This window comes from Tamandua tetradactyla, chromosome 15 (genome assembly GCF_023851605.1).
Source record: "Tamandua tetradactyla isolate mTamTet1 chromosome 15, mTamTet1.pri, whole genome shotgun sequence".
Lineage (NCBI taxonomy): Eukaryota > Metazoa > Chordata > Mammalia > Pilosa > Myrmecophagidae > Tamandua > Tamandua tetradactyla.
In genome coordinates, this window is record NC_135341.1 from 4,881,665 (window position 1) to 4,909,521 (window position 27,857).

Here is a 27,857-nt window from a genome sequence, read left to right on the forward strand (position 1 = left end):
TTAGCGGCGATCCTGGCACCGCCCTGACCCAGCCTCCTTAGCGGGTAAACAGACATGGCCGGCGAGGGGGACCCGCAGGACGCTGCGCACAACATGGGGAACCACCTACCGCTTTTGCCTGGTAACCGCTTGGGGCCCTCCCTGGGAGGCGGGAGCCGGGCGAAAGCCCGGAGCCTCGAGGCGCGGCAGGGGCGGCGGGCCGCGCGGACTGCGGTTCGGGGGCGCCTAGGCCGTCCGGGGCCCCGTGGGGCCGCACTTCAAAGTCGGGCCCCCAGCCTGCGACCGAGGGACGGCGCTTCTCTTCCATGTTCGGTTGCTCTGGGCTGTGGGAGAGAGCGTTTGAGAGAGTGTTCGCACCCGGCGGCAGGTGTCCTGTCCTCTTCATTCTCCGTGTGCCCTGAGCTTGGCCAGCCAAGTAAATGCTCTGTAACAGCGGAGACCGTGTGGGTCCGGGTCAGGTTAGCAGCTGTTCGTTTCTTTGGACTATTTTTTAAGAAGAATGGCAGCTAACATGCATTAAAGGTTACCATAGAACTGGCCCTGTAATAAGGTCTTTGCGTGCGTTTCTCTGTTTAATCCTTCTTGCATCACTCTTAATCCGATTTGGTAGGCTGAGAATTGATTGGCAGATTAGTTAAGTGACTCGCCCAAGGTCACACGGTTGTAGAGCTGATTGCAGAGCCAGACTCCAACCCGCGTTTGCGTAACAGCATAGCCGGTACCTCTTAACCACTTGACTGCCAAGGTAATATCGGTCTGTTTTTCTCAGGGATGTCGTTTAAAAAGCACATGGTCAAACATACTTGTTTGGAGATATTTAGCAGTATGATGATAAACTCAATTTTCTCTTTCCTTTATGTTTTGTGACATTTACACCTTGGTCTTGTGTTGGAATAACTGAACAGGAAAAAAAATTTCATTGAAAGTTATATTCAAGAAATGCTTTTCAAGAGGTCTATCAGCCAAACTGTGGCTATTAACTGAGTCCCTTCGCTGAATACCAGGCAATGTGTTAGGTGTTGAGGAGGTGAAAAAAGATATAACCGAGTCTGATACCTGAGGAGATTTATAATCTAGATAAGGCAACTAAGATAACTTAGGACCAAATGAGTAAATGTTATTATTGTGGTTCTTCAGAGGGAGGAATGAGTCAGTGGTCACAGGAATTGAAGAAGATACCTATGAGGGAGATCTGGAGACCTTCAAGAGCTTATGCTGAGGCTATGGTTGTGGAGATAAAGCCCTTTAAGAGAGATGTTAGATAGGTTCTGTCTAGGTTGATAGGAGCTCGCATATCTTGCTGAGTGTTTCCTGTGGGTTTCCAAGAAACAGTTGCAGGTTTTTTCAGATAGTTGCCTAGGAAAGCAATCAGGAACAGCATGGGTTGGAAGAGGAAGAGACTGAACACATGCTCATCATATAGGAGGTACTTTTTCTATAAAAGTAAACCATGGTCAGAGTCTGATTATTTCCCAAGCCAACCTAGCTGAAATAATTTCCAGGTAAGTGTCAGCCTTCAACTGAGGAGCTGAGCTGTTTTTTAAGTCTTCAGTCCCACTCTAGTGTTTCAGAAAAGAGGGTACATAGAAGAGGAAGGATACTGATGTTCTGTTGGCATTCACGTGTGCTTCTGCATGAGATGAGTCATCAGACTTCACCCTGGTGGCTCTGAACAGTATGTGTGTGTTTTGTCAAGAAAAATCAGAAGTGAAAGGGCCCAGAGATGTTGTTGATATAGTAAAAATGATTTTCCAAATCATATTTTTTCCCATTATTACTATATGTTATTATAGTAATAATAATATTACTTTTATTTGTAAAGAAGCATTGTCTGTAAACCCTTGTAGTAGTAGTAGTTTTGAAGAGTAATCCTTTAAAAGTACCAAGGAAATTCTTAATATTTAAGATTCAAAGAATCTGTCCCAGCTAAGCAAAACAAAATAGATAAACATTGCTGAGTTAGGGGAGAGTGGGTGTTAGCCATATTTTTCAGTCTTTTCAGGCTATTATATATAAAGAAATAATTTAGAGACTAGAAGTCCTTTTTAATTAGAAGTCACTACAGTGGAAATGAAATTTCTAAAAATATGAATTCCAGTCTTCAAGCTTATCAGTGATCTTTTAGACTCTGATAAAGAGCAGAGGAGCAAAAAAATGAGTCTCTTCACAGATAGAGTAAAAGTCATGCTGTCAGGGTTGTAAATACAAGGAATTAGATTAAAATATTTTTCTCATGTGCTTGGATTTTTTTGGTTATCTTTTGGTTGGAGCCACTGATCAAGCGTAACTTCTTTGTTCTTAGGAAAAATTAGTATGAAATGTTAGACCATTGGCCATTTCAGTTTAAGTTGAAATAATTATGTTCCCTCTGACAAAGCCTTAGCTATAGAAATTCATAATAATTAGTGCAAAGTCCAAGGCAGTTCCCATATTAAATAATATTTGTATTTTCTGTCAGGGACCCATCTAGAAGTGATGGGTTTGATTTGAATGATGATATGCAAAAAGAAACACCACTTTGTAGTGATATTTTATCAGTTCGAAAATTCATTTGGAGCAGTTACAAATAGATGAAATGTGAGGTTGCGAATGAGATTCAGTAAAATCAAAGCTGAATTTCTCAACCTTGGTGCTGTTGACATTTTGGGCCAGCAAATTCTTTGCAGTGGGGGCTTTTGTGTGCTATATAAGATAATTTAGCAGCATCTCTTATTTCAACCCACTATATGCCAGTAGCACCTCTAACCAGTAATGTCTCTGAACATTTCCAAATGTCCCTGGAGGGGACAAAACTGCCCCCAGTTGAGAGTCATTCGTCTAGGCTAGGAAATCTACTCATAGCCACCAGGAAAAAATTGTACTGCCACTTAATAGAAAAGCACCAGTTGCATACCTCTTTCTAACGTTGATTGATAGCATAAACAAAGAGTTTTGATTCATCAGACTTGAAAGGAAATTAATTTAGTTTTCATAATTTAGAATATGTGCATGGTGAAAACTTCCAAGGCATTTTGTTAAAAATATGTTTTTTTAAAAATTTCATGCCTACTTTACTTTAAAGTTTAACATTATAAAGAAAAATTTGTATGAAAATGACAAACATTTCATTTATACATAGGGTAGTGACAGGCAGGGAAGTGGTATCACTGGAAAAATGCTATAAAGTTCTTACTACAAGATTATATATATAACATTTTTTTTTTCAGTTTTAATTAATGATCTTTCTTTCTCCTTCTCTCTCTGCCTTCTTTTTTTCCTTCTGAACCCTTTAAAGAATTTGAAAGAACCTTAGCAGTTGTCTTGTTCAAGCCTGTCTATTTTCAGATGAGGAAACTGAGGTTTAATCAAGTGGAGTGAGTTGTCCTAGGTGTCAAAAGTAGTTACTAGCAGGGAAGAAGAGATCAGTTGTCCAATATAAAAGAATCTGATATAATATATATAGCTACTCCCTTTCAAAGAGAAGAGACCATAATTCCTCACCCCTGAAGTGTGTGGGCTGTGCTTAGTGATTTGCTTCCAAAGAGTACAAAATGGAAAGGGAGGAAAGTAATTTTCAGTGGAGAAACCTGGAAAATACTACCTCCTCCAGGTGATCAGGTTAATATCAACTGTTCTAAGTCATGTTGACAGGATGCACCCTTGATATAATGAGATGGAACTTCAGTAGTTTTCTTCCCCAAAACACTTAACACTGGTCTAATCGTGACAAAAACATCAAACAAACCTATTGAGGGACATGGTATAAAATACTTGTCAATGTCATCAAAATCAAGGAAGGTCTGAGAAACTGCTGCACCCAGAGGAGGCTGAGAAACATGACAACTAAATGTAATGTGGTATTCTGGATGGGATCCTGGATCAGAAAAAGACATTAGGTGAAAAACTAAGGAAATCCAAATAAGATATAGTGTTTAGTGAATAGTAATGTCCCAATGCTGGTTCTCAGTTGTGACAAATGTACCATAGTAATATAAGATGTTAAGTATAGAATAAAATGGATGTGGGGTTTAGGAGAACTCTCTATACTGTCTTTGCAACTATTCTGTAAATCTGAAACTATTCTCAAATTGAAATCGATTAAAAAAAATAGTGGCAGAGCCCAGCATTGAATCCAGCCCTCTGGCTGTCACTTCACAGTGCTTTAGAGATTACCAAATGTGTGTGGTGTTTAGATGAACCCCTCCTCTCAAGGACCTGGAATCCTCAGGAATGAACTGTGTGTTTAAAAGGGAATATGCATGTTGACATTTTCAGGCATTTTGTTTTGTTCTTACAATATTGTATTTTCACAGCAGAGAGTGAGGAAGATGATGAAATTAAAATGGAAGTTGAAGACGAAGATAACAAAGAAGCCCGAAAACCAAATATCATAAATTTTGACACCAGTCTGCCAACATCACATACAGTATGTAATTTAGTAACATACCTAATGTAATGGATAGACATTTAACTGTAGCTAAAATCAGCCAGTTGTTTTTAGAAACTTTAGCATTACTAGATACTACCTCATACCAGAAATCATGGATGAGGACATAGGCTATTTGCCAATAAATACAAATTCTAGTTAAGTATGTTTTAAGTAGCTTAATAAGCTTAATATTATGTCCTGGTATAATTATTTGAGAAATTGTTGTTCTCCTTATGGCTGCGTGTAATTGAGCTCAAGAAAATATTTCTTATTCTCTGTTACTCCTAGGTACAGTGGTGTTATTTAATACATTAATATTTGATACCTATTATTTGTGATACTTTGAACATAGAGATGCTTATCTTAGTCAAAATAAAATGTTTTTTAATTTGTGTGTTGGGGGAAGGTTCTTCACAAAAGCCTGGTAATTCTACTTCTTAGATTTAAAATTAGACTTTCACATGGGATGTTTATGCTTATTATTTATTTATTTTTATTTAATTTAAAAATATATATAACAATGAACAAAAACATTAACATATGATCATTCCGTTCTACATATATAATCAGTAATTCACAATATCATCACATAGTTGCATATTCATCATCATGATCATTTCTTAGAACATTTGCTATGCTTATTATTTAAATATTTGTATCCTTTGTTGTACCCTCTGATTATTTCTTTTACTCTGATTTGCTGCTTAGTTTATTGATTTTATATTTTTATTACATATATATAATGGCACTATACATACGTGTTTGTTCTTAAATAGTATCTGGGTGCAGATATGGAAGAATTTCATGGCAGGACTTTGCATGATGATGACAGCTGTCAGGTGATTCCAGTGTTGCCACAGGTGATGATGATCTTGATTCCTGGGCAGACATTACCTCTTCAGCTTTCTCGCCCTCAAGAAGTCAGTATGGTGCGGAATTTAATCCAGAAAGATAGAACCTTTGCAGTTCTTGCATACAGGTAAAATATTAGAGTAAATTTGCTTAGCATAGTCCTCTCATATGTAGTCACATCAGAGGTCAGTAGTGAAGCCAGAACAGAATATTATTCTGCATGTACAGGAGGTTGGGTAGTATTGTGCAGTAAAGAATTTTGTTGATTAAAAGTTTGAAAGTGCAAGTTGGAATGTTTTGTTATTTTCATTACCATCTAAATCAGACATTTACCTTCACAACCAGTGTTCTTTCTGATATTTTCAAAATTTTTAATCAGTAACATTTAAATGTAAAACATTTCTAGAATCTTATTTTCAAGAACTGTCTTTACTTAAAGAGAAAGAGAGGTTTTACATTTTAATATAAAGAAATACTTTTCCAAAAGAGTGGCTTGTACTTCCTCTCTCAGAATTCACAAATTCTACCATTACAGTCATGGTAAATTAAAGCTAAACTTCAAGTATCCCATGGCAAAGGGAGGAAATCAGCAGTAGGGGCAGGAAATGAATGCAGGAAGTTCCCACCCCAGTACAATGCAGTTAGAAGAACAAGAAATGGAGGTCTAGTAAGTGAAAGAAGGTTTGGCTTGGAAAATGAGAGTTTGAACACCTATCAGTCTCAGATCGTTTTCAGTGACTAGAAATCTATTATTTTCCTCAACTATTCTAATTGCACTTCCTGAAGACTCCCTGTATATCTAATTCCCCATCTGATTTAAAAATAAGTAAAATTATAATAGCTTTGCAGTCAGGGCTAATTGCTGTAAATTGTTTTCCATTTGTATTGCTTATGCTAGCTTTGCATATTTAAAAGTGAAATTTTAAAAACTGTTAACTTTTAAATTTTACTTTGAAAGTAATATACAGGAAAGGGAAGCACAGTTTGGAACAACAGCAGAGATATATGCTTATCGTGAAGAACAGGACTTTGGAATTGAGATAGTGAAAGTGAAAGCAATTGGAAGACAAAGGTTCAAAGTCCTTGAGCTAAGAACACAATCAGATGGGTAAGAAATATCATGTCTTATATTTATGTGAACATCGATGATGAAATGGTTTTCTATTTTTTTCTGTTAAACTGACCCTTCACATTTGTAACATTTAACTCATAGGTCTCTTTCTCATAAAGGTTTAGCCCAGTGGTTTCCAATCTTGCTGTTCATCGGAATCACCTGGAGCTTGAGGTCCGCCCTCATCTCCCATAGATTTTGACTGGGGTGAGGCTGCTGTGGCTCTCGAGTAATGATTCCCAGGTTTTTCTAATGTCCATTCCTGCTTTGAAAACAGCACTGTAAACCCAAAAAAGAAGTGTTATCTGGGGCATGGCTTCTTTGAGATTGAAAGACCTCTCTTGGGAGTTAAAAAAAGGTAGCAAGCTGGGAGGTTTGTGAGCTCATTTGCTCACTGGACAGTTGTGGTATTTGCACTGTTCTTGTGATGTTTGAAAGCGGTGTTGGTACAGCTGCCAGCTGCTCTGAATTCTACAAACCATTTACATTTTGTGCTCATTTCCGATGCAAAATTTTAAATCACTCATAAATGGCATTTACATAATAAGTGCTCAATAAGTGCTTGTTGCCTCTGTACCTTGTAAAGATCAGAAATTCTTTGAGTTAACTATTTTAGCAGTTATTCATTTTGGCATGGTGGTAATAGGGTTTTCCCCAAGTTCTGGGAATACTAAATTTGTTTTAAAAAAAAATCCAGTTCTTTATACTCTTTAAAAAACAACAACAACAATAAAAGGCATTTTTCCTGATCTTGCATATGTTTCTTAAGGTGGTGGTTCTCAACTCTGGCACATAAGAATCACCTTCTAAGATGCAGGTTCTTGGGTTCTATCCAGTCCTAGTGAATTGGTCTCTATTCACTAGCCAGAGTTGAAAATTTCATCAGACCTCTCTGTTGCACAGGTAATATTTTTAGAACACACAGAAATCCAGAGCTCAAAATCTTAAAAAAATAGAGTATAAGCTTCGTAATGGCAGAAACTTGTCTGTTTTGTTCACATAGTAGACACTCTATGTGAACAAATATTACTGAATTAATGAAAATACAGATGGGTCAGGCAGCTTTTGGGGGCTAGGAAAAGAAGAATGGGGTGGGGTCACACCCCTGGGGAGAGGGGAGAGAGGTTTGATTCTTCTTTCCTGATACTTCCCCAGGACATTCACTGTGCAAATCTCTTATGGCACTTACCGCAGTATACTGTCATCCCTGGATCTGTCCATCTCCCTTAATAGATGAACTTCATGAGGACAGTGACTGAGCCTTACTTACATTAATAAACGGTACATGAATGTTACATGACAGGATGACTTCCTGAGGGCTCTGCCTTGTGATAATTACCAAACTATTTCCTAACTGTATTTTTGCTAAAACTGTTTCCAAACTGTGCTTTTGTTGATTGTTCCATCTTTAAAGTACTTCCTATCCTCAGGTCATAAAATTTTGATTATTTGTGAATACTGTTGCCCAGAAACCATAAAGGAAAAATTGACTTAGAAAAAAATGTATTTCTCTAGTATTCTTAATATCAGTGATTTCTTACTGTACACAAGATGGCAGTAGACTATTTACTCTGAAAAGAGGTCAAGAAAAATACAGTGTTTCACTGTAATAAATGATGATCTTCAAACTGATAGGGCTGGAAGAGGCTTAGAGAAAGGGGGCACTCCCTCTGGTAGTCCATAAACCCACCGTTAAGAAAGACCTCATACAAACATGAGTCTGTCTTAATTTAAAAGTCCTCCTTTGAATGAAATTTCTTTCACTGCCGTTGCCACTATACTCTAGTAACTATCTTTGCTAGAAAGGGCAAGAGGGAAGAAACCTTGAAAACAATCTAGTACACACTCTTCTATTCTCAAATGAGGGAAACCAAATACTAGAAAGGTTAAGTAAATTGCCTAGAGGCACACAGCTAGTAAGTGACAGAGCTGATTAGTTCTAGATCTCCTGACTCTATAGTGTTCTTGGCACTATACTAGAATTCCTCTATAGCACATTTGAAACTCAAGGCAGCTTTTTTTTTTCTCTAGTAAAGTGGGATTAGGTAATAGTCATTTGTCTTCTACATAAATGATACTTAATGCATGAAAATTATAGTGGTACCTGCTAGTCTTTCCTAGGTTCAGAATCTATCTCCTTTCTGTCTTCTGACCAATATGGAAATTAATTTTTTTAATAATTTGAATCATTGTAGGACTCTTCAGAATTTCCTATTTCTTAACATAGAGAGAGAAGGAGGGAATTAATGCCCTATTTAGAATTACAAGAGAAAGCCTCTAAACTTTTGAGACCAGTAATTGTTAGGCACAAATAGTTCATTAAAGCTGGAAATTATAAAAAGTTACATACCTTAAACATTGTAATTTAACTTAAGATGTATAATTGTACATTCATTCATTCACTCATTTGAGATAAGTTCTCTCCCTTGCATTGTGTCTGCATTGGAGTTGGCAGTAGTCTTTCTTGCATAAACCACTTTCATTGCGCATCATCTGTCTTACAGTTTTTCTTAGAGAGTCAACATATAATCACAAGGCAATTTGAATTAGAGTCCTTCCATTTTTTTGCAGGTGTTTTTCCCTACTATTAGAGTTGTCTGAATCTAATTTGATAGCAGTTTTTAATGGCTTAGTTGAATGTTCAGTGTAGCAATTTTATTTTTGTACACATATTTCATTGTTTTTAAAAATATTTATATAAATGATGTGACTAAAATCACAAAAATAACTGCATAAATAGGTTTCCCATTAACAGGGAAGAAACAAAACTAGCTTATGTTAAAATCTAGCTTCAGAGAGAAGAACCAGCCCTGTGTATATGCCACCGACCCTAAGTTTGTCTAACATGGTTATGGGGAGCATTGCTTGATTGTGCAAAGCAATTCAGAGAACTTCTAAGAATAAAATAAAATCATACATAATAGGCAAACCATAATTCTTGATTTGGTTACCAATAACCTTGAAGAAAATCAGATTTTAAAAAATTTCTATAGGATGGTATATATTTGCCTTAAAATGTGATTATGTTTATGAAGTAGGTGAGGGAAATTGAGATTTTGTTTGTTTTTAATGAGCTCTAAGAACATTGTCAAATTCTTTAACACTATTTGAAGTGATGTAGATACAGATTTTCTAAGTATTTTTGATGAACCTGAAGGCATGAGATGACAAAAGTGGAATGAGTCTACTGTTGTTATTAAAGTACAGCTTGGTATTTTCAGACACCCTTAGCTCTTTTCATTTAATAAATAGAAATATCAGAATTTCATTCGTAATTTTTGTAAGTCAAGACAGTGATTATTATGAAGGACCTCTTTAAAAGTCTTAAACATAATTAAATAGAAGCAGCGACTTTGGTATGGTTCTGTTAGAGTTTTGTTCCATCATTTTATTCTGGCATAGTCTGCATTTCAAAAACTCCTCTATAGGCATAATACCCTACTTAAAAAAAAAAAAAAAAGCAAATAGGTATGGGTACAACCTACCTGTTGGCATTAGTTTATGATAGGGTATTTGCAATTATGATATTATAGCATTTTGGAAATGATAAATTTTACGTATGAGAATTTAAATGATTTCTAAATATAAAAAAGATAAGAGTGCATATTTTGATTTCTTAGTATACTCAAGTTATTTTTTGAGGGCAGGAAAAGGAATGCATACAGAAGTAAAGGCTGATCTTATCTTAAATTAATCCATGTGAATGGGTTCTTGACTTTCTCCTTCGTTCTCTACATACTCCGCAGGTTAGAGGAATTCTGAGAAGGATAGGTTCAAGAATCAAATAATGTAAGAAGAGGGGAAGATGGGAGGGTGTGGCATATAAGAACTTACAAACTAATTTAGAAGTTTCAAGATAAACAGTAGTTGATTACATGTTTTTTTAAAACTTCGATTCATTTACAGACTCCTGTTTATCTAAAATGTAAAAATCTCCCTTTCCGTTCTGTAGTGAAATTAAACTCCATACTTTAGATTATCTTTGATTTTAACTGTGGCCTCATTTATGAAATAAGGTATTTTGTGAAAATTTCTTTTATCTTAACATCAGCATTTGGTAGACATGTTTACAAAAGAAAACTTTGAAACGATGCATATGTTTAAAAAAGAAAAGGTTAAAATTTAGTTATTTAAAATTATCTTCATTGCTTAGAAAACTTTGAGTTAGTTTATCTTAAAAATGAACACCATGCTTGGTTCTCTTTATTTTAGAATCCAGCAAGCTAAAGTGCAAATTCTTCCCGAATGTGTGTTGCCTTCGACCATGTCTGCAGTTCAGTTAGAATCCCTCAATAAGTGCCAGATATTTCCTTCAAAACCTGTCTCATGGGAAGACCAGTGTTCATATAAGTGGTGGCAGAAATACCAGAAGGTGAGAAACTAATTTTTTATGAATTCTCAGAAACTGGAAACAGGTTGCTTTTTTTCCTGTTTTAATAAAGACACATAAATAACTGATAATTCATTCCCCAGACACCCTCAGTGGCTTACTCTTAGCTGAATTTGACCATAGCTGGAACTTCTAAAAATTTCATAGGCAGCAATTTAAGTAAAAGCAAATTTTGAAAGTAATAAAATGTTCCACAACTGTAAGCTGATGCCTATGAACTATTTATTAATAGCTTGCAATTTTTAATTCCACAGCAATCTCTTGCTAACCTATGATCAGATCCAAATTTTTTGTCCTTCAGCCATAAACACATAACCTTAAAGAAGGGAGGAAATTAGTTTAGGGTACCATTGAGTAGTAGTAGAGTATGTTTTCCCTCTTCCAGGCTCCTAAAAGAAAACTTTATAATTTTCTTTTTGTAAAACACTGTTGATGTCACAAAAATTGGCTTGAGGTAAGATGATCTTTCAAAGTGTTGCTTGTTCTGACATTAATCCTCATATATATCCTCTTGGCCTAGCTTATTCTTTCTCTTAGAAAAAAAAATTGATGAAGCCCGTTTCTACTTATTTATGATATATATCAGTTTTGAGTATAAAATAGTTAATATTTATGATTTCTGCCAAAAGGAACAGATTAGTGGTTTCTTAAGTTAGAATAAAATTGACTCTTTGAGGTATATCTTTTAAAAATATATAAAGACAGATTCCATTATAACCTTAAATATCTTGCATTAATCATCCCTTACTCTTTGTCAGGTAGAATAGTGAGGGCTTTTTATTTTGATGTAAGTTAGAAAAGCCTCCTAATTTGATTTAAATTAGTATAAGATTTTTCATAGGGAGTCTCATACACTAGGGAGTGTACCACCATTTTTAACATTTTCACAGAATGCCTCCCTTATTTTCCAAGAGAACCTGTACAGGGACTGTCTGGGTGTCTGTAGACTTGATCATGGTTATTCTGTATTGTAGCTGACCATCCATGCATGATTTAATGTGTTTTAATTAGTGTTTCCAACAAGATTCTAATAAGAAAGCTGTAATTTAACAAGCAAACTTGGAACTAATATTTTTGATAGTTTAACCATATTGATTCTGCCTTAAGTTTACACACAATTTTTGTATTGCTCTGCAATACTTCTTTTTTCAAACCTGGTACAGATGTTTTAAATATATTTTTACCCTTATTTCTTTTAACAGTAGAAGAGTAGAAAAATTTAACTTTCATAGTCATTTTAAACATAACTTGTTAAAATAGGTGAAGATTGGTTTGTCAGCACATGGTCTTCAAAGAGTGGCTATGGAATCTATGAGCTAAAAATGAAAAGGACCTCTCTTGTCTTTGGCATAATGATTAATGTTAACTGTAAGTCTCTATATTTAGAAAAATATATTGTAGATTAGTGAAAATTTATCTGCAACAAAATTCATCCAGTTTATTTTACTTGTATTGCATTAGGAAAAAATCAGTTTGATAAGTCATTTAGTGTAAAATTGTGTGTTTAGCACTGGGAGTTAGTTACATATGTATGTAGATGCTCCTTGCATATCATCTCAGTATTTAGATAGACATTTCAATCACTGTTTTTTTCTTCAAGAGGTTTTAAGTATTTTGATTTATAATATAGTTTTTCCACAGCAAGCTTGGTTGTTAAAAAAAAAAATTCTTAACTATTAGAAAACCCTAAATTACCTCTTCTTTGCAATGTTCCAAGTATAGGGTGAGCATGATTATAGTTAATTCATGACTTAACATGTGCAACTAGTTTTGCATACTGCCCACAGGGTCTTGTAGTCTTACACCTGAACTTGGGTTTAGCCAATGTAAGTGCTTTTTTAACTTTAATTTTTGTTCTTATTACTTATTAAATTCTTCCTAGTCTATGTTTAAAGCACCTCAGCTTGTTGACATTGGATTTAGAGTTAGCCTTTTGCAGCTGGGTTGTCCCTGGCTCATCAGGAGCAGGGAAAGGGACCCAGTCCTCTAACGTTTCCCCACTGTCTTATTTCTCCAATCATTTTGGACTCTCAAACATTTTTCCTCAGTTTTCTTATTCAGAGTTGCCAAGGGCTAAATAGAAGTTGCTAAGGAATGAGAATGGCTTAAAAGGTTGTAGGAGACAAAAATGCCTTCATCCCTTGTATTTTTCAGATGACTTTAAGGCTCCCTTGTTTGAGTAGAATTTCTTAGGCTCTGAAATTTGGGATCTAGTTTTTTAGACCGAGAGAAATTACTAGCTGATCTGTTTTGGATTCCAGATGATTCATAAACTCTGTTCCACTTCAGAGAGACGACTTACTTGAAGTCAATCTGTGGGCATCAGAAAGTAGAAACTAGCACAGCAAAAGGGGGTGGCAGATAGATACCATTTGTGGGAATTTCACATGCAGTTGATCTCTAGTACATCTCAGTTATTGGCTTGCTGCCCCTTTAGCTGGACATTAACTTGCCATGGGACTGGATTATTTAATAGCTTCTTGTATTCTAATCTCGGTCTTGAGTCACACCTCTCAGTAGAATTTGCTCCCATCTGTTCATGCCCAACCATGATCTGAAGCTGTGCAAAAATGTATTGTCTCTCATGTATTAAGGTTGTCCTAGTTGGGAGATGCTTAGCTTAGTCTAAACTAACTCACGCTAACCGGGTTGCCATATACGTCCAACAAAAAAAAATACTTAATGGATCCAGATATTGTAGTCTTCCTGAGATGTATTTAGTGAAACTTGGAACTGTTCACATACACCTCTGCTGAGGTTTGCTACTGAGAATTAAACATCTCAACATAAAATAAAAATTATTTAAACCTCCAGAAGTGTTTCTATGTAATTTTCCATTCTGACAAGGGAGCATTAGGAAGATTTAACAAATGTTCTTAGTGATTAAGGAATCAAGCCAATATAATTAGGAAGCCCTCTTACAAAACCATCTTCCATCCAGAGGCCTTTGTTTTCTGTGATTTGGTATTTGAATCTCATTTTTTACTTACTCTTTTTCCAGCCATGGTACCTTTCTTTTAAGTTTAGTGTGTAAGGATTCTTTTTTTTTTTTTAACCTAGTGTATGGCTCAAATGTTTTTTAAATGCACTCCCTACCTGCCAGGATTCTCTGCTTATTCTCTTATAAAGCCCTATTATGTTAATCTGTCAGGAAAGAATTGAATGTAAAATGTAAAGAGAAATCTAAGGTGGAAACAAACGTATTCAGAAAATGGTTGGTCTCATCTTTCTAGCCTCTGCTAAACTTATAAGCCATGGTTGTTCATATAGAGTTGGGAGGAACTGAGCACTAATTAGGAAGGCCAGGGCCTTCATACATGGGTTTCCAAGTTAGTTGTTAGGTCTTCTTCCAGAGTTCGTTTATGCAGATGCAATTATTCTTATTTCTTTCCTCTTTCTTACACTGTTCTGTGCCCAATTCTCTCTCCAGTGTATCTTATAAAGAGAGTCTTCATTCTTTTTAAAGCTGCACAGTATTCTGTTGTATGGATACACTATAATTTATATAATCAATCCCCTAATGATGGGTGCTTGAATTTACACTCTTGCTGTCAAAGCACATATACACTAAATAACATGTACAAGTGATTTTTCATAGAGGTAGATACATATGATGAATATTGACAAGTGGGATTATTGCATGACAAGGTAAATGCATATCTAATTTTGACAGATATTCTCAAAGTACCTTATTAAGGGTGGTACTTACTTGTACTCCCATAATCAATATGTCACCACAGCTTCACCATGTGTCACCAAACTTGATTTTTGCTATTCTGTTAAGTGAAATACAGTATTTTGTTGGAGCGTTAATTTGTTTTCTCTGAATAGAAGATTTAGCTTTTTGTATTTAAGAGCAATTTTTATTGCCTTTTCTGTGAAGTGTCTTTTCATATTCTTTGCTCATTTTTTTCTGTTGCCTTGTTGAGTTGTAATTTTTTATGTTGGAGAATTTATCCCTTGGTGTCCGCGACTTCTCGCTCAGCGTCAAGCCCCCGGCCGGCGGGTGAGACAATGAGGAGAGACAGAGAGACGCAGACAAATCCGCGCTGGTGAGAAACACAGGTCCAAGACACGTAGCAGTTGTAAGCACAGACCTTTACTGGAGTTAAGCTTGCATTCTCTGTTACAGGTTCCGCGCGGGCGAAATATCCCGCGGGGGAACAACGTCTATGCGGCCGTCAGGCACGGCTCCCTGTGGGTCGTCTCCACCCACCCCGTCCGGGTAACCTCTTATATACTGTGCCCAAACCCAATAGGTTAGTGCCACGTATACAGAGGTGATTGGAAGATAGGGTTGGTGGGCGTGTGCGTCATTTGCGGAAGCAGGATGTGAGCGCCATCTTGGCTCACTCGATGGGCGGGGGGAACTCTAGAGCAGGCTGCAGCGTGTCCACTAGGCCAAACCCGGAAAGCGGCTCTCTACACCTTGGTAACTAGTGAAATTCCATTTTCCCGAGTTGTCATTTACCCTTTATTTTGGGGGTGCTTTATCATGCACATGATAAAAGTACGTGTACTTCTTGTATACCTAGATTTGTCTTTTTTTTTTTTTTTTAATTTCTTTGGATTATAAGTCATAGCTAGAAATGATTTCCCAAGCAAAGTGAGTGCCTCTGGTTTCTCCCTATGATTTTATCATTGTGATTTCTATTATGAGTTCATCATTTTTACATCTAAAGCCTTGATCTATTTATGGTTTATCTTGTTATATGGTACAAAGTATGAGTTCAGTTTTACTTTTCTTTTAGTAAACTTAACTTTTTACTTGCTGTTCCATTACCATTTTCTGAAAAGTCCATGTTTTTCCCTATTGATTTAATGTGCCATCTTTATCATAGACCAAATTCATTTTATTTTACTTCTGGTCTGTTTAAGCATCACCACCAGGCTGTTTCACTATTGGCAATTTATAATTTGTATAAATAAAATGTCTGCAAACCTCCTTACCACTCTCCAAAGTGTCCATTGCTACTTACTGCTTATTAGCGTCTCTGTATGAACTTTATAATCTGCTTTTGCCTTTCTCCAGAGCAATGATAACAGTAGAAAGAACAATAACATTTGCTGTTTTCATTTTTGTGAAATAGAACATATATACAAAAAAGCAATAAATTTCGAAGTACATTTTAACAAATAGTTATAGAACAGATTTTAAGGTTTGGAATGGGTTACACATCCATGATTTTTCATCTCGCTCCTGCAAGACACTGGAGACCAAAGAAGGACGAAGTTAATGATTCAGCAGTCTTACTCATTTCTTAAATTCTGTCTTTTCTGTTATACTGCATATATTCATAAAAGCAATAAATTTCGAAGTACATCACAACGGTTAGTTGTAGAACAGATTTCAGAGTTTAGTATGGGTTACAATTCCACAATTTTAGGTTATTATCTCTAGCTGCTGTAAGGTACTGTTGGCTGAAAGAAATATCAGTATAATGATTCAGCACTCATATTCATTTGTTAAACCCAACCTTCTCTGTATAACTCCACCATCACCTTTGATCTTTTTCCCACTCTTTAGGAGTATTTAGACTTTGCCATTCCAACTTTTTCATGTTGGAAGGGGCTGTCAGTAATATCAGGTAGAGATGGAACTAGATGATGTTCTGGAGAGGCTGGGCCCTCTAGGTTTCGGGAGTTATCTGGTCTGGGACCCATCTGGAGGTGGTAGGTTTCTGGAAAGTTACCCTAGTGCAAGAAACCTTTGTAGATTCTTATATAATGCCCTAGGTATTCTTTAGAATTGGCAGGAATGGATTTGGTTGGAGTCTGGCAAGTTACGTTAAGTAGCAGTGTCTAAAGCATGTGAAGTGACCTCCAGTGTCCTCCAGTGTAGTTGCTCAACTTTTATTTCTGCACTCGATTCAATTCCATTGGTCAACACTTCTATTTTTGTGCCAGAACCCACGCTGTTTTGACCACTGTGGCTTTATAATAAATTTTAAAATTGGGAAGTATTAATCCTCCTACTTCATTCTTCTTTATTAGGATGCTTTTAGTTATTTGGGGTCTCTTTCTCTTCCAGATGAATTTGCTAACTAGCATTTCCAAGTCTTCGAAGTAGGTTGATGGAATTTTGATTGGTACTGCATTGACTCTGTAGATCAATTTGAGTAGAATTGACATCTTAACTACATTTAACTTTCCTATCCATGAGCATGGAATGTCTTTCCACCTACTTAGATATTCTTTGGTTTCTTTTAAGAATGCTACGTAGTTCTCTGTGTATAAGTCCTTTACATCCCTAGTTAAGTTTGTTCCTAGACACTTGATTCTTTTAGTTGCTATTTTGAATGGACTTTTTTTCCTTAATTGACTCCTCAGGTACTCATTGCTTGTGTATAGAGACATTACTGATTTTTTGCACATTAATTTTATAACCTGGCATTTGCTGAATTTGTTTGTTAGTTCAAGTAACTTTGTAGATTTCTCAGGATTTTCCAAGTATACTATCATGTTATCTGCAAATAAAGTTTTACTTCTTTCTTTCCAATTTGGATACCTTTTATTTCTTTGTCCTGCCTGATTGCTCTAGCTAGAACTCTAGTACAGTGTTGAAGAATAATGGTGACAGAGGGCATCCTTGTCTCATTCCTGATCTTAGGGGGATAGCTTTCAGCCTCTCACCATTGAGTATGATGCTGACTGTGGGATCTTCATTTATGCCTTTTATCATGTTGAGGAAGTTACCTTTGATTCCTACATTTTGAAATGTTTTTATCAGAAAAGGATGTTGAATTTTGTCAAATGCTTTTTCAGCAGCCATGGAGTTATCATATGATTTTTCCCTTTTGATTTGTTAATGTGCTGTATTCTATTAACTGATTTTCTTGTGTTGAAACATCCTTGCGTTCCTGGTATAAACCCCACTTGGTCCTGGTGTATAATTCTTTTAATGTGCTATTGGACTCAATTTGCTATTTATTTGGTTGAGAATTCTTGCATCTATGTTCATTATGAAGATTGGGCTGTAGTTTTCCTTTCTTGTAGCATCTTTACCCTGTTTTGGTATTAAAGTGATAGTAGCCTCATAAAATGAGTTGGGTAGTGTTCCTTTTTCCTCAATTTTTTTGAAAAGTTTGAGCAGGATTGGTGTTAGTTCTTTTTGGAATGTTTGATAAAATTCCCCCATGATGCCATATGGCCCTGGGCTTTTCTTTTTAGGAAGATTTTTGATGACTGTTTGAATCTCTTTAGTTATGATTGGTTTGTTGAGCTCTTCTATTTCTTCTTGAGTTATTTGTGTGTTTCCTGGAATCTGTCCATTTCATCTGAGTTGTCTAGTTTGTGGGTGTATAGTTGTTCATAGTATTTCCTTACGATTTTTTTTGTTGTTTCTTCAGGGTCTGTGGTAATGAATATTTGCTGTTTTTAAAGAAGAAAAGTCTGGACTCTTAGTCTCTGTGCGGTTGGGTGCTTGCTTTGTATAGAGAAGTGATTTTTCCTGGCATATGTCTTATGTACATTATATGTGTATCCTTCATTATATAAATGCCTTTTCTCTTATATTTAAAATGGGGTTGATAATATTCCCAACCTGATAGTATTGTTGTAAGATTTGTGAAATACTTGGTACAATATTAGTGGTTGATATTGGTATTACTGAATATTCAATTACCTGATGGGGCTGTTAGGAGTATTTTTTATTGTGTGCCTAGACTGCGACAAAAATCTTTAGCATTATATTTTTGGTCTAGAAAATAAGGGAGTACTTATTGAGTACCTTAAGGGTCATATGATGTGATTAGTTAGGCTCAAGTCCTATCTGAGCATGTACTCTGAGGCCCGCCCAGGCTATCTGTGGATAATAACTTCAAATATAAGGAAGATTATGTTGAGCCAAAAATTCCCATTTAAGAATCCATTTGTTTGCACTCTAGTCCATGGGCTTTTCAGGATAAAAACTAGTGTGTCCTCTTTTTGTAGCAGTTCCTAAAATATTTGAAGAAAACTCTCATGTCTCCTTCAGAGACAGTTCCAAACTAAACATCCTTAATGTTTACTCAAGACAGTTTCTGCAGCATCCAGGCCATTGACTTTCTAAATACCTGTTTCCGACCATCACAGAATAGAGCAGTATGATTGTCTTATCCTAGATTCTAGACTGCTGGTATGAATTATGGAGGGGAATGAGGTCGAGTTTTACAGCACATTGCTTACTTCATGACTGTCAATCAAGTGCTCCATACCCATGAGTCCCCATTTCATACCTGTTCATTTGCTGTCTTGCAGGCGAAAGAGTATGGAAGGTCTTCTATTACTTTGTTAAATGTTATCTTGCTTTTTTCTGTTCCAGTCTAAGTTTTTTTTAATCTACCTTATACCTTTTCCCTCCCATTTCTGTGCCAAGTGATGTGCCGAACGATTAAGTTTCTTTACAGTGAAATTATAAACTTTTGTACATATGTAGGTTTTGCTTTGCTTTTTTGAGAATACATTCTCTCTGTTCTTTACTTTTAATATGCTTTGTTCTTTGATCAGTTACAAAGTACTCCATAGCATAAACTACAGTACATCTTCTCCTTTCAGTCATGTTTTTGTGTCCTGTAGAACATTTGCTTCTCTTTCAAAATTTCCTGGCTTTTGTATGTTTTCTTCAGATGAACTTCAGATTCTGCTTCTAAATTCTAATTTCTAAATTTTGAGGACTGACAACAATATTGAGTCTTTCTATTAAATACTGCAGTTCTACTAGAATTTAATTATAATTCATATTTTTATATGAATATAGACATTTTTCTGTTTAGATCCCAAATAAAGTCTATGGGAGATATATAAAGGCTTTTCACTTTAAGTTTTATGAAATGGGAAACTTGATCATGAAATTGAAACAACATGATCATTTTTTTCTTTAGAATTGTCTCACTCCTTATGTTTGCCTTTATAGTATTTTAGTTGAGATCCATTTAAAGTTTTTACATATATATATATATATATGTACATATATCTTGAAGTTTTCACTGCCAATGGGCAATTCATGTATAAAGGCAAATGTGGTCATAATAGAAGTATGATGTTTAATTACTCTTCAAGCTCACCTTTTTTTTAAGTTGTAATTGGTATTAAAATTTTAACATTAGAATTTCTAAAATAGGAAGGATTCTGGTTGCAATATATATTTGAGGGCTGTAAAGGCATGATTGTCAAACTTCATCTATTATAGGATTTTCTCTTTTCCTGGACTACAAATATTTTTAAAATATTGCTTCTTCCATCATAAGAACCTTTATTCTGTGAGTTGCTTTTTTTTTTAAGGGAGCATACATACTTTAGTAGTCAAGAGTATTACAGAATGTCAGGCAAAAAGCAGTTCCAAGCAGCGTCTGAATGTACTTATCACTTATTCTTGAGGTCGACACTTAAAACGTTTCTAAGGAAAACATTTTTAAGTGATTTTAATTACATACAATTTAAGCAACACAAGTATATAAAAAGTTGAAAACTGGGTTGTACAAATCTGTAAATTTATTAAAAATCATAGATTATACATTCACTTAAAACAGACGCACAAAAGAAAAAAATAGACAACAAAAACTGAAAAACTAGAAATTGGTTTTTCTTTCTGAGTCATCATTCTGATGGTTCTTTTTTAAAATGACTTTTTTTCTGTTTCTAGAGAAAGTTTCATTGTGCAAATCTGACTTCATGGCCTCGCTGGCTGTATTCCTTATATGATGCTGTAAGTAACTTACCTTAAGCTTTTTGAATATAGGGCAAGGCTTGTCGTGATGCAAGCTCATCAGAACAAAATATTGACTTTCATACTCAGTGGTGTTTTGTTTTCAGAACCAGTGATACTGGCTACATACACTTAAAGTAGAAAGGGCAGAAATCAGAGATACTGCTGTGTAGACTTTGCCTTTAATTTGTAGGATTTCTATTTTTTCCAGGTTTTAGTGGGTTATAACTGAAGAACAATATGACACTAGGGTTTTTTAAGCAGCCCATTTGCAATTTTGTTTGGTTAGTGGTTATAGTTTGATTTACAAATCCTGGATAATGTTTTGGTTTTTAAAGCAAGCATAGTAGCTTCTATCTCCTGCTCATTTTTATAGTGTAGTAATTGATGCATCTATGAATGATTTTGTTCCTCAGAGTTTAATACTAGGCATGGCCACATCTTGCAAATCTGTAAAAATAGACTGCTGGAATTATTTCAAGAACTTGGGTTTTGGACAGAAATACTGGGTTCAAAGCATTATTCTATCACTTTACTTTGGGGCAAATGCTTCTAAGGTCTATAAAATGAGAACAGTAAGTTTTGTACTTGCACATAGTAGGTGTATTCACCAGATATTTAGTCATTTCCCTTAATAAATCACCTTACCCAGAAATCTGGAGCCCTGAGAAAATAAACAAGAAGGTTTGGAGCATTTATGATATACAGTACACTAAAGGAAACTGTAGTTGATCTTTGCCCTTCAGTAGCTTTTGGGCCATTTAAGTATACAATACACAAAAATATTTTTTGCAAACACTAGTGAAAATAAGCTTATGTTGTAAATAGGTGCCAAGTGTGGTATGTAGATGGCAAACAGAGCAATGCAGAAGGGCCACAATCCCTACAGAGTCCAAAAGGTCTTCACAGAAAGGGAACAAAGCAGTAATTTAGTCACATATGTCCCTTGGATAGACAAAGTGACAGAAGCCGGGAAAGCTGGTTTATTGCTAGACATAGGATTTGGGGCTTGATTATTTTTACATAAGAAAATGGATATATTTAAACTGGGACTGAAGTGGAACTATTTTGCCATATACTGGCGACTTAAATTGTTAATAATGTTATTTGTTTTATTAAAGAATTGAAAGACTAACAGTAAATGTAAGTCTGTGAACCTTATTGTGGCTACTTCTGTTTTAAATAAGGAAACCTTAATGGATAGAATCAAGAAACAGCTACGTGAATGGGATGAAAATCTAAAAGATGATTCTCTTCCTTCAAATCCAATAGGTATGAAAAGTTATTTTCTTTCTGGTAGCCTGTGATGTCTTGCAAAATAGTATTCTGTGTTTCCTCTCTAATGAAACCAAAATTTTTAGTTTAATGAATGTTTTAATTAGTTCTGAAAATAATATACACTTCTTTTGCTTTGAGCAAGTGAGGAAAATGAGTGTTTTAAAAATTGTGTTTTATTGTAACAAAGCTCTTATTTCCTATGAGCATCTATTAAGCAAGGTTTCCATTTAAAAAAAAAGCAAATGGCTGTCATCCACAAACTCTTAGTGTAGAGGTCCCTCTTTCCTCATTGTTTAAAGTGTCTTTAAAAGTGGCCCTAGTTCCAGGGTTAAGCTTATTTGTATATATTCTCTATATCTGCTTATAAGATGCCGTTCAGCTGCCTTTTTCTAGTGTTGGCAGATAAGTGACTTTCTTTCACGGGTTTGATTTTGTTCTTAACTTGAAAGAGAGCATTCACAAAAACAAGTTGCAAAAAGATGTGTTGTACTTAAGAGCTTCTTAAGAGTATACATTGATAACTGATGTATTTTAGAATTTCTTATAATTATATAAAATGTGTACTTCGGGAATCCTGCAGAAAAGCTTTCTGATTTAAGTTTAAAACTGAAAAACCCTGCATATTTTTTAAGATTTTTCTTACAGAGTAGCTGCTTGTCTTCCTATTGATGATGTATTAAGAATTCAGCTCCTTAAAATTGGTAGTGCTATCCAACGACTTCGCTGTGAACTAGACATTATGAATAAAGTGAGTAAAGTGAATATGTTTGTAGTACCCACGTTAGTCAACTATGATGCACTGTTGGGACTTATAGTCAAACCATGAGAGCCATCTACAGGGTCCAGTTATGTAATCATGCATTTAAAATAACAATTGTTTATTTCTATTCCTCATGGTTTATATTAAACATATTTTAAAGTATAATTTGGGCATCATGCAGATAAACTGAAATTGCTTTATATTTCCTCAGATGTGAATACGTGTAACTAATGGAACCTTATCTTTGTGTGAAACCACTTGATTATTGTAGGGTGCACCTGTGATTAGATGCCTCTGGCCATTTTATGAGTGTGTGACAAATCTCAGGCTCTAAGAGATCTTCTAAGACTTGTTTAGATCTGTTTTGGTTTTGAGTAGTTGGTTTGAGTAGTTGGAGAGAAAATATGATATTCAGAGGGAACGATATATTGGAAATTTCTTGAATTTTGTATAATTATATAATATAATAAAATGAATGTGAATTTTTCCCTCTCACAGTCTCCTTTAATATTTTTTAGTGTACTTCCCTTTGCTGTAAACAGTGTCAAGAAACAGAAATAACCACCAAAAATGAAATATTCAGGTGAGATCTTTATTATACTAAAATATGTCCCATATATTTTTTTCTCTTAGCGAAACACTACAAACACTTTGGTTCCTTGGATAAGGTGAGTTTTTCTGGTGGGTACTCGGAGCAGCAGTGGATATAAAGGGATTATGCAGGGGCAATGGGCACAGTAAAGTGAAACAAGTGGGCGTTAAAATTTTCTGTCTACTTTATTCCCTCAATCCTTGTGGAAACCCCTATCACAGAGGTCCAAAGAGAAAGAAGACATGCTTCAGAAATATGCACTTAGGCTATAGTAGATTTTTTCAAAATTACCTTACTGTAAAGTCATCAGAATTGTCTGCAAAGTAATCAACTGCCAAGGATGGCCAACTAGACTTTTTCATTGCACTTAATCTATCGAGATGAACTTGAGATCAACCTAGATGAACTTGAGATCAACCTATTTTATGATGTAGATAATGAGAGTTTTAAAAAGCTGAGGCTGATTAACAACCTGTTTTCATACTAAGGTAAATACTAACCAAAATGTTCAAGAACTATAATCCTTACACAGTATTAATAATTTCTTAGTGAACTTACTTTTTTCCCCATTTTGACTTTTCCTCCATGGTAATTCTGTTTTAGTTTATCCTTATGTGGGCCGATGGCAGCTTATGTGAATCCTCATGGATATGTGCATGAGACGCTTACCGTGTACAAGGCTTGCAACTTGAATCTGATAGGCCGGACTTCAACAGAGCACAGCTGGTTTCCTGGGTAATATGATGGCAGTGGTTCTTTTTTTGTTGGTGGAGGAGTGGTGTTTATGAATGGCTAGGAAAAAGCTATTTTTGCAATCTCACTGAATGATAAGTTAGGAAGAAAGAAGGCTGGCAATTACAGTGATCCCCAAACAAATTACTGTGCGATTTATCTATATTTATTTCATCATCTCATTCTGAAAATTAACTTTTTTATAATCCAGTAAAACCATACAGTAATGCAGAAACCACTGATCCCTGCTTTTCTTCTAATTTGCATGACTTTGTCGAAGTTCATGCCATGACTAACAGCAGCACTCTGGGAAGTTGTTAGATTCCCTCATCCATGTTATTTTTTAGAAAGGCAGGCTGAATAGAGGATAGTGATTATACTTTTTAGGACTGGGGACCATGTCATTTGGAGGAATGCCCCATTTTATAGGTACCCTTGGACTAAAACTAGAAGTAACCCGTTAACATAAAAACTAAGAACAAATGTAAGAAAATGTGTATAGCTGTATAGTTTGGTTTATTTCTCTTAACACAAATAGCATTGTTTCTATTTCTAGTTAAATTATCTGACAAAATAATTACTTTAGAAATCTTGAGGTATCTTATGAGAAACACCCCTCTCCCAATTTAATTCAGACAAAAGTGTGTGTTTCAACATGTGATAGTTTTCTCATTTGACTAAAATATGAAACAACAAAGTAAAATCAGGTACAAAGTTAGAGTGTGGTGTTGGCAACCAGCAATTTGTATAAAGAAATCATTGACAGGACTTACTTTTTGTTGTATTAAGAGGAAAAAAATTTGAACCTAGCTTAAGAGCACTCAGTCAAATTATTAAACAATTACATATAAAGACCATACCATATGGCATTACCATAATGAAAATGTACACAGATCAGGAAATCTTTTTACAATGTTTCTTTTTTTCTTCAGCAAATCTTAGCTCAGTGTTTTTCTCCTCATTCCTTAAAATTTGGCTCTAAAGATCTCTTAACACATGCAAAAACGTGTTTCCTTAGCTGATATCTTTTCTTAATCTTACAGGTATGCCTGGACTGTTGCCCAGTGCAGGATTTGTGCAAGCCATGTTGGATGGAAATTTACAGCAACCAAAAAAGACATGTCACCTCAAAAATTTTGGGGTTTGACTCGATCAGCCTTGTTGCCCACAATCCCAGACACTGAAGATGAAATAAGCCCAGACAAAGTAATACTTTGCTTGTAAACAGATATGGTAAGGATAAAGTCCCATAACTTTATTTTTAAATCAGATGTGCTTTGAAAATTATTGCCTCTGATGCATACTTGAGTAAACAGCAACATTACATGGAAGGTTGCAGCTTCTTAGTCAAACTATATGTGACGACTTAAATATGCTCATGGAGAAGATTTTAAGGCTAGCTGTACAGGTAAGCTTGGTGCCATTCATTATCCTATGGAATTGGGCATCTAGCAGCATGTCAATGACAGATGACAGGACAGATAACTCTGGCAATTATGGAAATTGGAAATGTTTCCTGTACAAAAAATGTTTTAAATGCCTATAATGTCAGATTGATCCTGATTCTGGGACAGCTTATTTGTACTGTGCTCCAAATGGCAAAACTTCCAAAAGTGAGGGTGCCAAGCACAAGTACACGTTCCTTTTTGAAAGAGGCAAGTCAGTGTACATTATTTTAAAAGGACTTTGTTCCTTTCAACTTGATTTAGCTTCTCTAAGATACTGATTTGTAAATCTTGAAAATATTAAAGAGTTAAAATATGGAGTTTGAGCCCAAGTTTTCATTTCCTTTATGTGTTTGATCCTGGTTATCATGTTCCACATAAGCTATTTTTCAAAAAGTTAGTTTTGTTGGACCCAAATTATTGTTGGAGCAAATGCTCATTGACATTCACAGGCTAGAAATGTTTTGTAGGCTATTCTTCAATATAAATGAAAGAAAATCTATGCTAAGTTAACATTTCTTTGTTTATATCAATTCATAAGCATTTTAATTTAGGTACAGGAAGTAATTTAAGATAAAATTTTAAGCTTATTTATTATTTAAGGGTTTATTTGATCCTTTCACATTTATGTCATTAACATTAGTTTTATTGACATCCCTTCACTGCTTTACATAATTAAGTGGTTATAGCTCATAGCTCCTAAAAGTACTCAACAGGATTACAATTTTGATAAATTTGTTTTAATTCACCAACATGAAAGAAAACTGTATTGCCTTGACTGAAAACATCAACTGACTATCATATGTTGCATATTTATTTAATAGAGTAAATGAAAAACACCTCAAGATGTTGTTGAAAGTATGCTGTTGCCTTATTCAGCTCATAGAGGTCCAAGATTGTCTTTCTTTTTTCCACTTCATTACTACTACTAACAACTCTGATAACTTCACTGGTTGCTCATGTACTTAAATGGAACTAAAACTTACTCTTATCCTACATGTTGTTCCAGAGAGTTCCTTTTAGTAGCAAAATTTAAACCAGGTGCAATGAGAAAATATTTTTCTGCCCCCTCCCCAGGATAATCTCACAGTGTTCTATATTGTTTACTGACATTTGCAAATAAAAAAATGTAAAAACATGCATTTAATACTGTTTTAAGGTAAGTGTGTTCTACACATACAAAAACCAGACTTCTGAAATGGTTAAATCTGCATAAATCTGCATACTTTCTACCTTGAGTGGTTGGAATTATATGTTGAGTCCAAATATGTACTTTAGTATTTCAGTGTATTATTTCATAATGCATTTAATTAGTATCCTGTGTGCAGTTACCTTTCCTGCAACATAGACCCTGTTACACTGTCATACTTCCACTTAGCTTGAGCTCTAATAAAAAATGCTTTTCAAAATTGTTTTATCCAAAATTGCTCCTTGCTTACAAAGTACAAATATGCTTCACTAACTACACAGAAAGGGAACTATAAAAAAAAAATCAGCATATAACAGCTACTTACCTGAAAGCATTAGGAGTCAAATCTAAATCTAGCATTTAGGAGCAAGCACATCAATGGGAATTTTAAGTTAGCCATAAAATCCTTTTAATTATAAGAAATTGTCACTATCCATATGACACCTGATCGATGTACTGTTACATACCACGTAAACACACATTCATCTTATTCCAAAGGAACTGTTTGTTAAAATAATAGGCTCAAAGGTAACTGTCAAGCCAAAGTTCAACTTTTCCAGGCTGGCCATGCATAGTTCAATCTATAGAACAGAAAAGAAAAAAAATTCACCTAAATACTAAAACAGTTTGCCAGAACAAATCCTATGTATGAATGCCAGCCACCTGGGATGCAGTTTATGCAAATTTGACAAGTCTTCTTTTCAAGCACAAGTTTACTTTTAGAATTCAGGTAACAAATGACGCTTTAGACAAAAGGCTTATAAAATTCAGTGAGGACACCAACTAACAACACAGATTCAGAGGAGGCACACTTCAGTTTGGTGTCTAAAATAGTTTCATTTCTCTCTCACGAACTAAGACTGTCTTCTAACACAGTCTAAGCTGGCTTTCATTCTGCTATATATGCAAGTCTCTTAAGAAAAACCCAGTCTTACCAAGAATTTTCCTCTTTTCTTAGTAGCCAGTTATCCTCAGTTTAATTCTTCTTTATGTAACTCAAAAGTTCATCTTTTTCCATTTGGTAACCACTTTTTTTCCACTGTTCTCGCAACTGCTGCAATAGAGCCCCGATTTCTTTTCCCGAAGAAATGCCCACTTTTCTGATGTCATGGCCACTTACAGGAAATGGAGGAATTGACCACTGCTGCATTTCCTTTAGAAGACAGTGCTCTCCTTGATACTTCAGTAGCTCACATACACGAGTAGTGGCCTCAGGTTCCCTAGACTGAGTGCCAAAATCAGATACTCAGTTTCTACTACACATCAGAATGTTTGCTAATGATCTTACCCTAAATTTAAATACTGGGTATGAAAATTTTCATTTAAAACAAATCTCAAGAGAAGACATTTGTATGTCTTAATTTTTTGAAAAATCAGTTCTATAATTAGTAAAGTTAACTTGTATCCAGACCACA

General features: G+C 35.3%; 2 protein-coding genes across 7 annotated transcripts in view; one reads left to right on the plus strand and one right to left on the minus strand.

The window, feature by feature from the left end:
- Positions 1-27,786, plus strand: CRBN (cereblon). 3 transcript variants are annotated; one of them, XM_077128653.1, is made up of 12 exons: positions 1-121; positions 4,293-4,405; positions 5,185-5,387; positions 6,219-6,368; positions 10,584-10,743; positions 20,384-20,446; positions 21,634-21,718; positions 22,357-22,472; positions 23,003-23,067; positions 23,680-23,811; positions 24,852-25,041; positions 26,078-27,786. In XM_077128653.1, the coding sequence occupies exons 1-11, from the start codon at positions 55-57 to the stop codon at positions 25,030-25,032; spliced, it is 1,335 nt and encodes a 444-aa protein (XP_076984768.1). In that variant the 5' UTR covers positions 1-54; the 3' UTR covers positions 25,033-25,041; positions 26,078-27,786. The 3 variants fall into 3 exon arrangements, with proteins under 3 accessions (XP_076984768.1, XP_076984766.1, XP_076984769.1); XM_077128651.1 differs by lacking the exon at positions 26,078-27,786 and having other exon boundaries at positions 24,852-25,573; XM_077128654.1 differs by lacking the exon at positions 26,078-27,786 and having other exon boundaries at positions 11-121; positions 4,296-4,405; positions 24,852-25,573.
- Positions 24,306-27,857, minus strand: part of TRNT1 (tRNA nucleotidyl transferase 1) — a 30,207-nt gene continuing 26,655 nt past the window's right edge. For all 4 annotated transcript variants that reach the window (XM_077128657.1, XM_077128658.1, XM_077128655.1 and 1 more), the window contains exons 8-9: positions 27,378-27,667; positions 24,306-27,023 (exon numbers count right to left, since the gene is read on the minus strand). In XM_077128657.1, the coding sequence (XP_076984772.1) occupies positions 27,419-27,667 (249 nt within the window). In that variant the 3' untranslated portion in view covers positions 24,306-27,023; positions 27,378-27,418. The remainder of the gene's footprint in view (positions 27,024-27,377; positions 27,668-27,857) is intronic.

Bases quoted from the DNA above. Each gene is read 5' to 3' on its own strand.
- CRBN (XM_077128653.1), top strand. From the start codon at position 55: ATGGCCGGCGAGGGGGACCCGCAGGACGCTGCGCACAACATGGGGAAC. The intron at 4,406-5,184 runs GTATGTAATTTA...GTTCTTAAATAG, and splicing joins GTCTGCCAACATCACATACA to TATCTGGGTGCAGATATGGA. The intron at 6,369-10,583 runs GTAAGAAATATC...TCTTTATTTTAG, and splicing joins CTAAGAACACAATCAGATGG to AATCCAGCAAGCTAAAGTGC.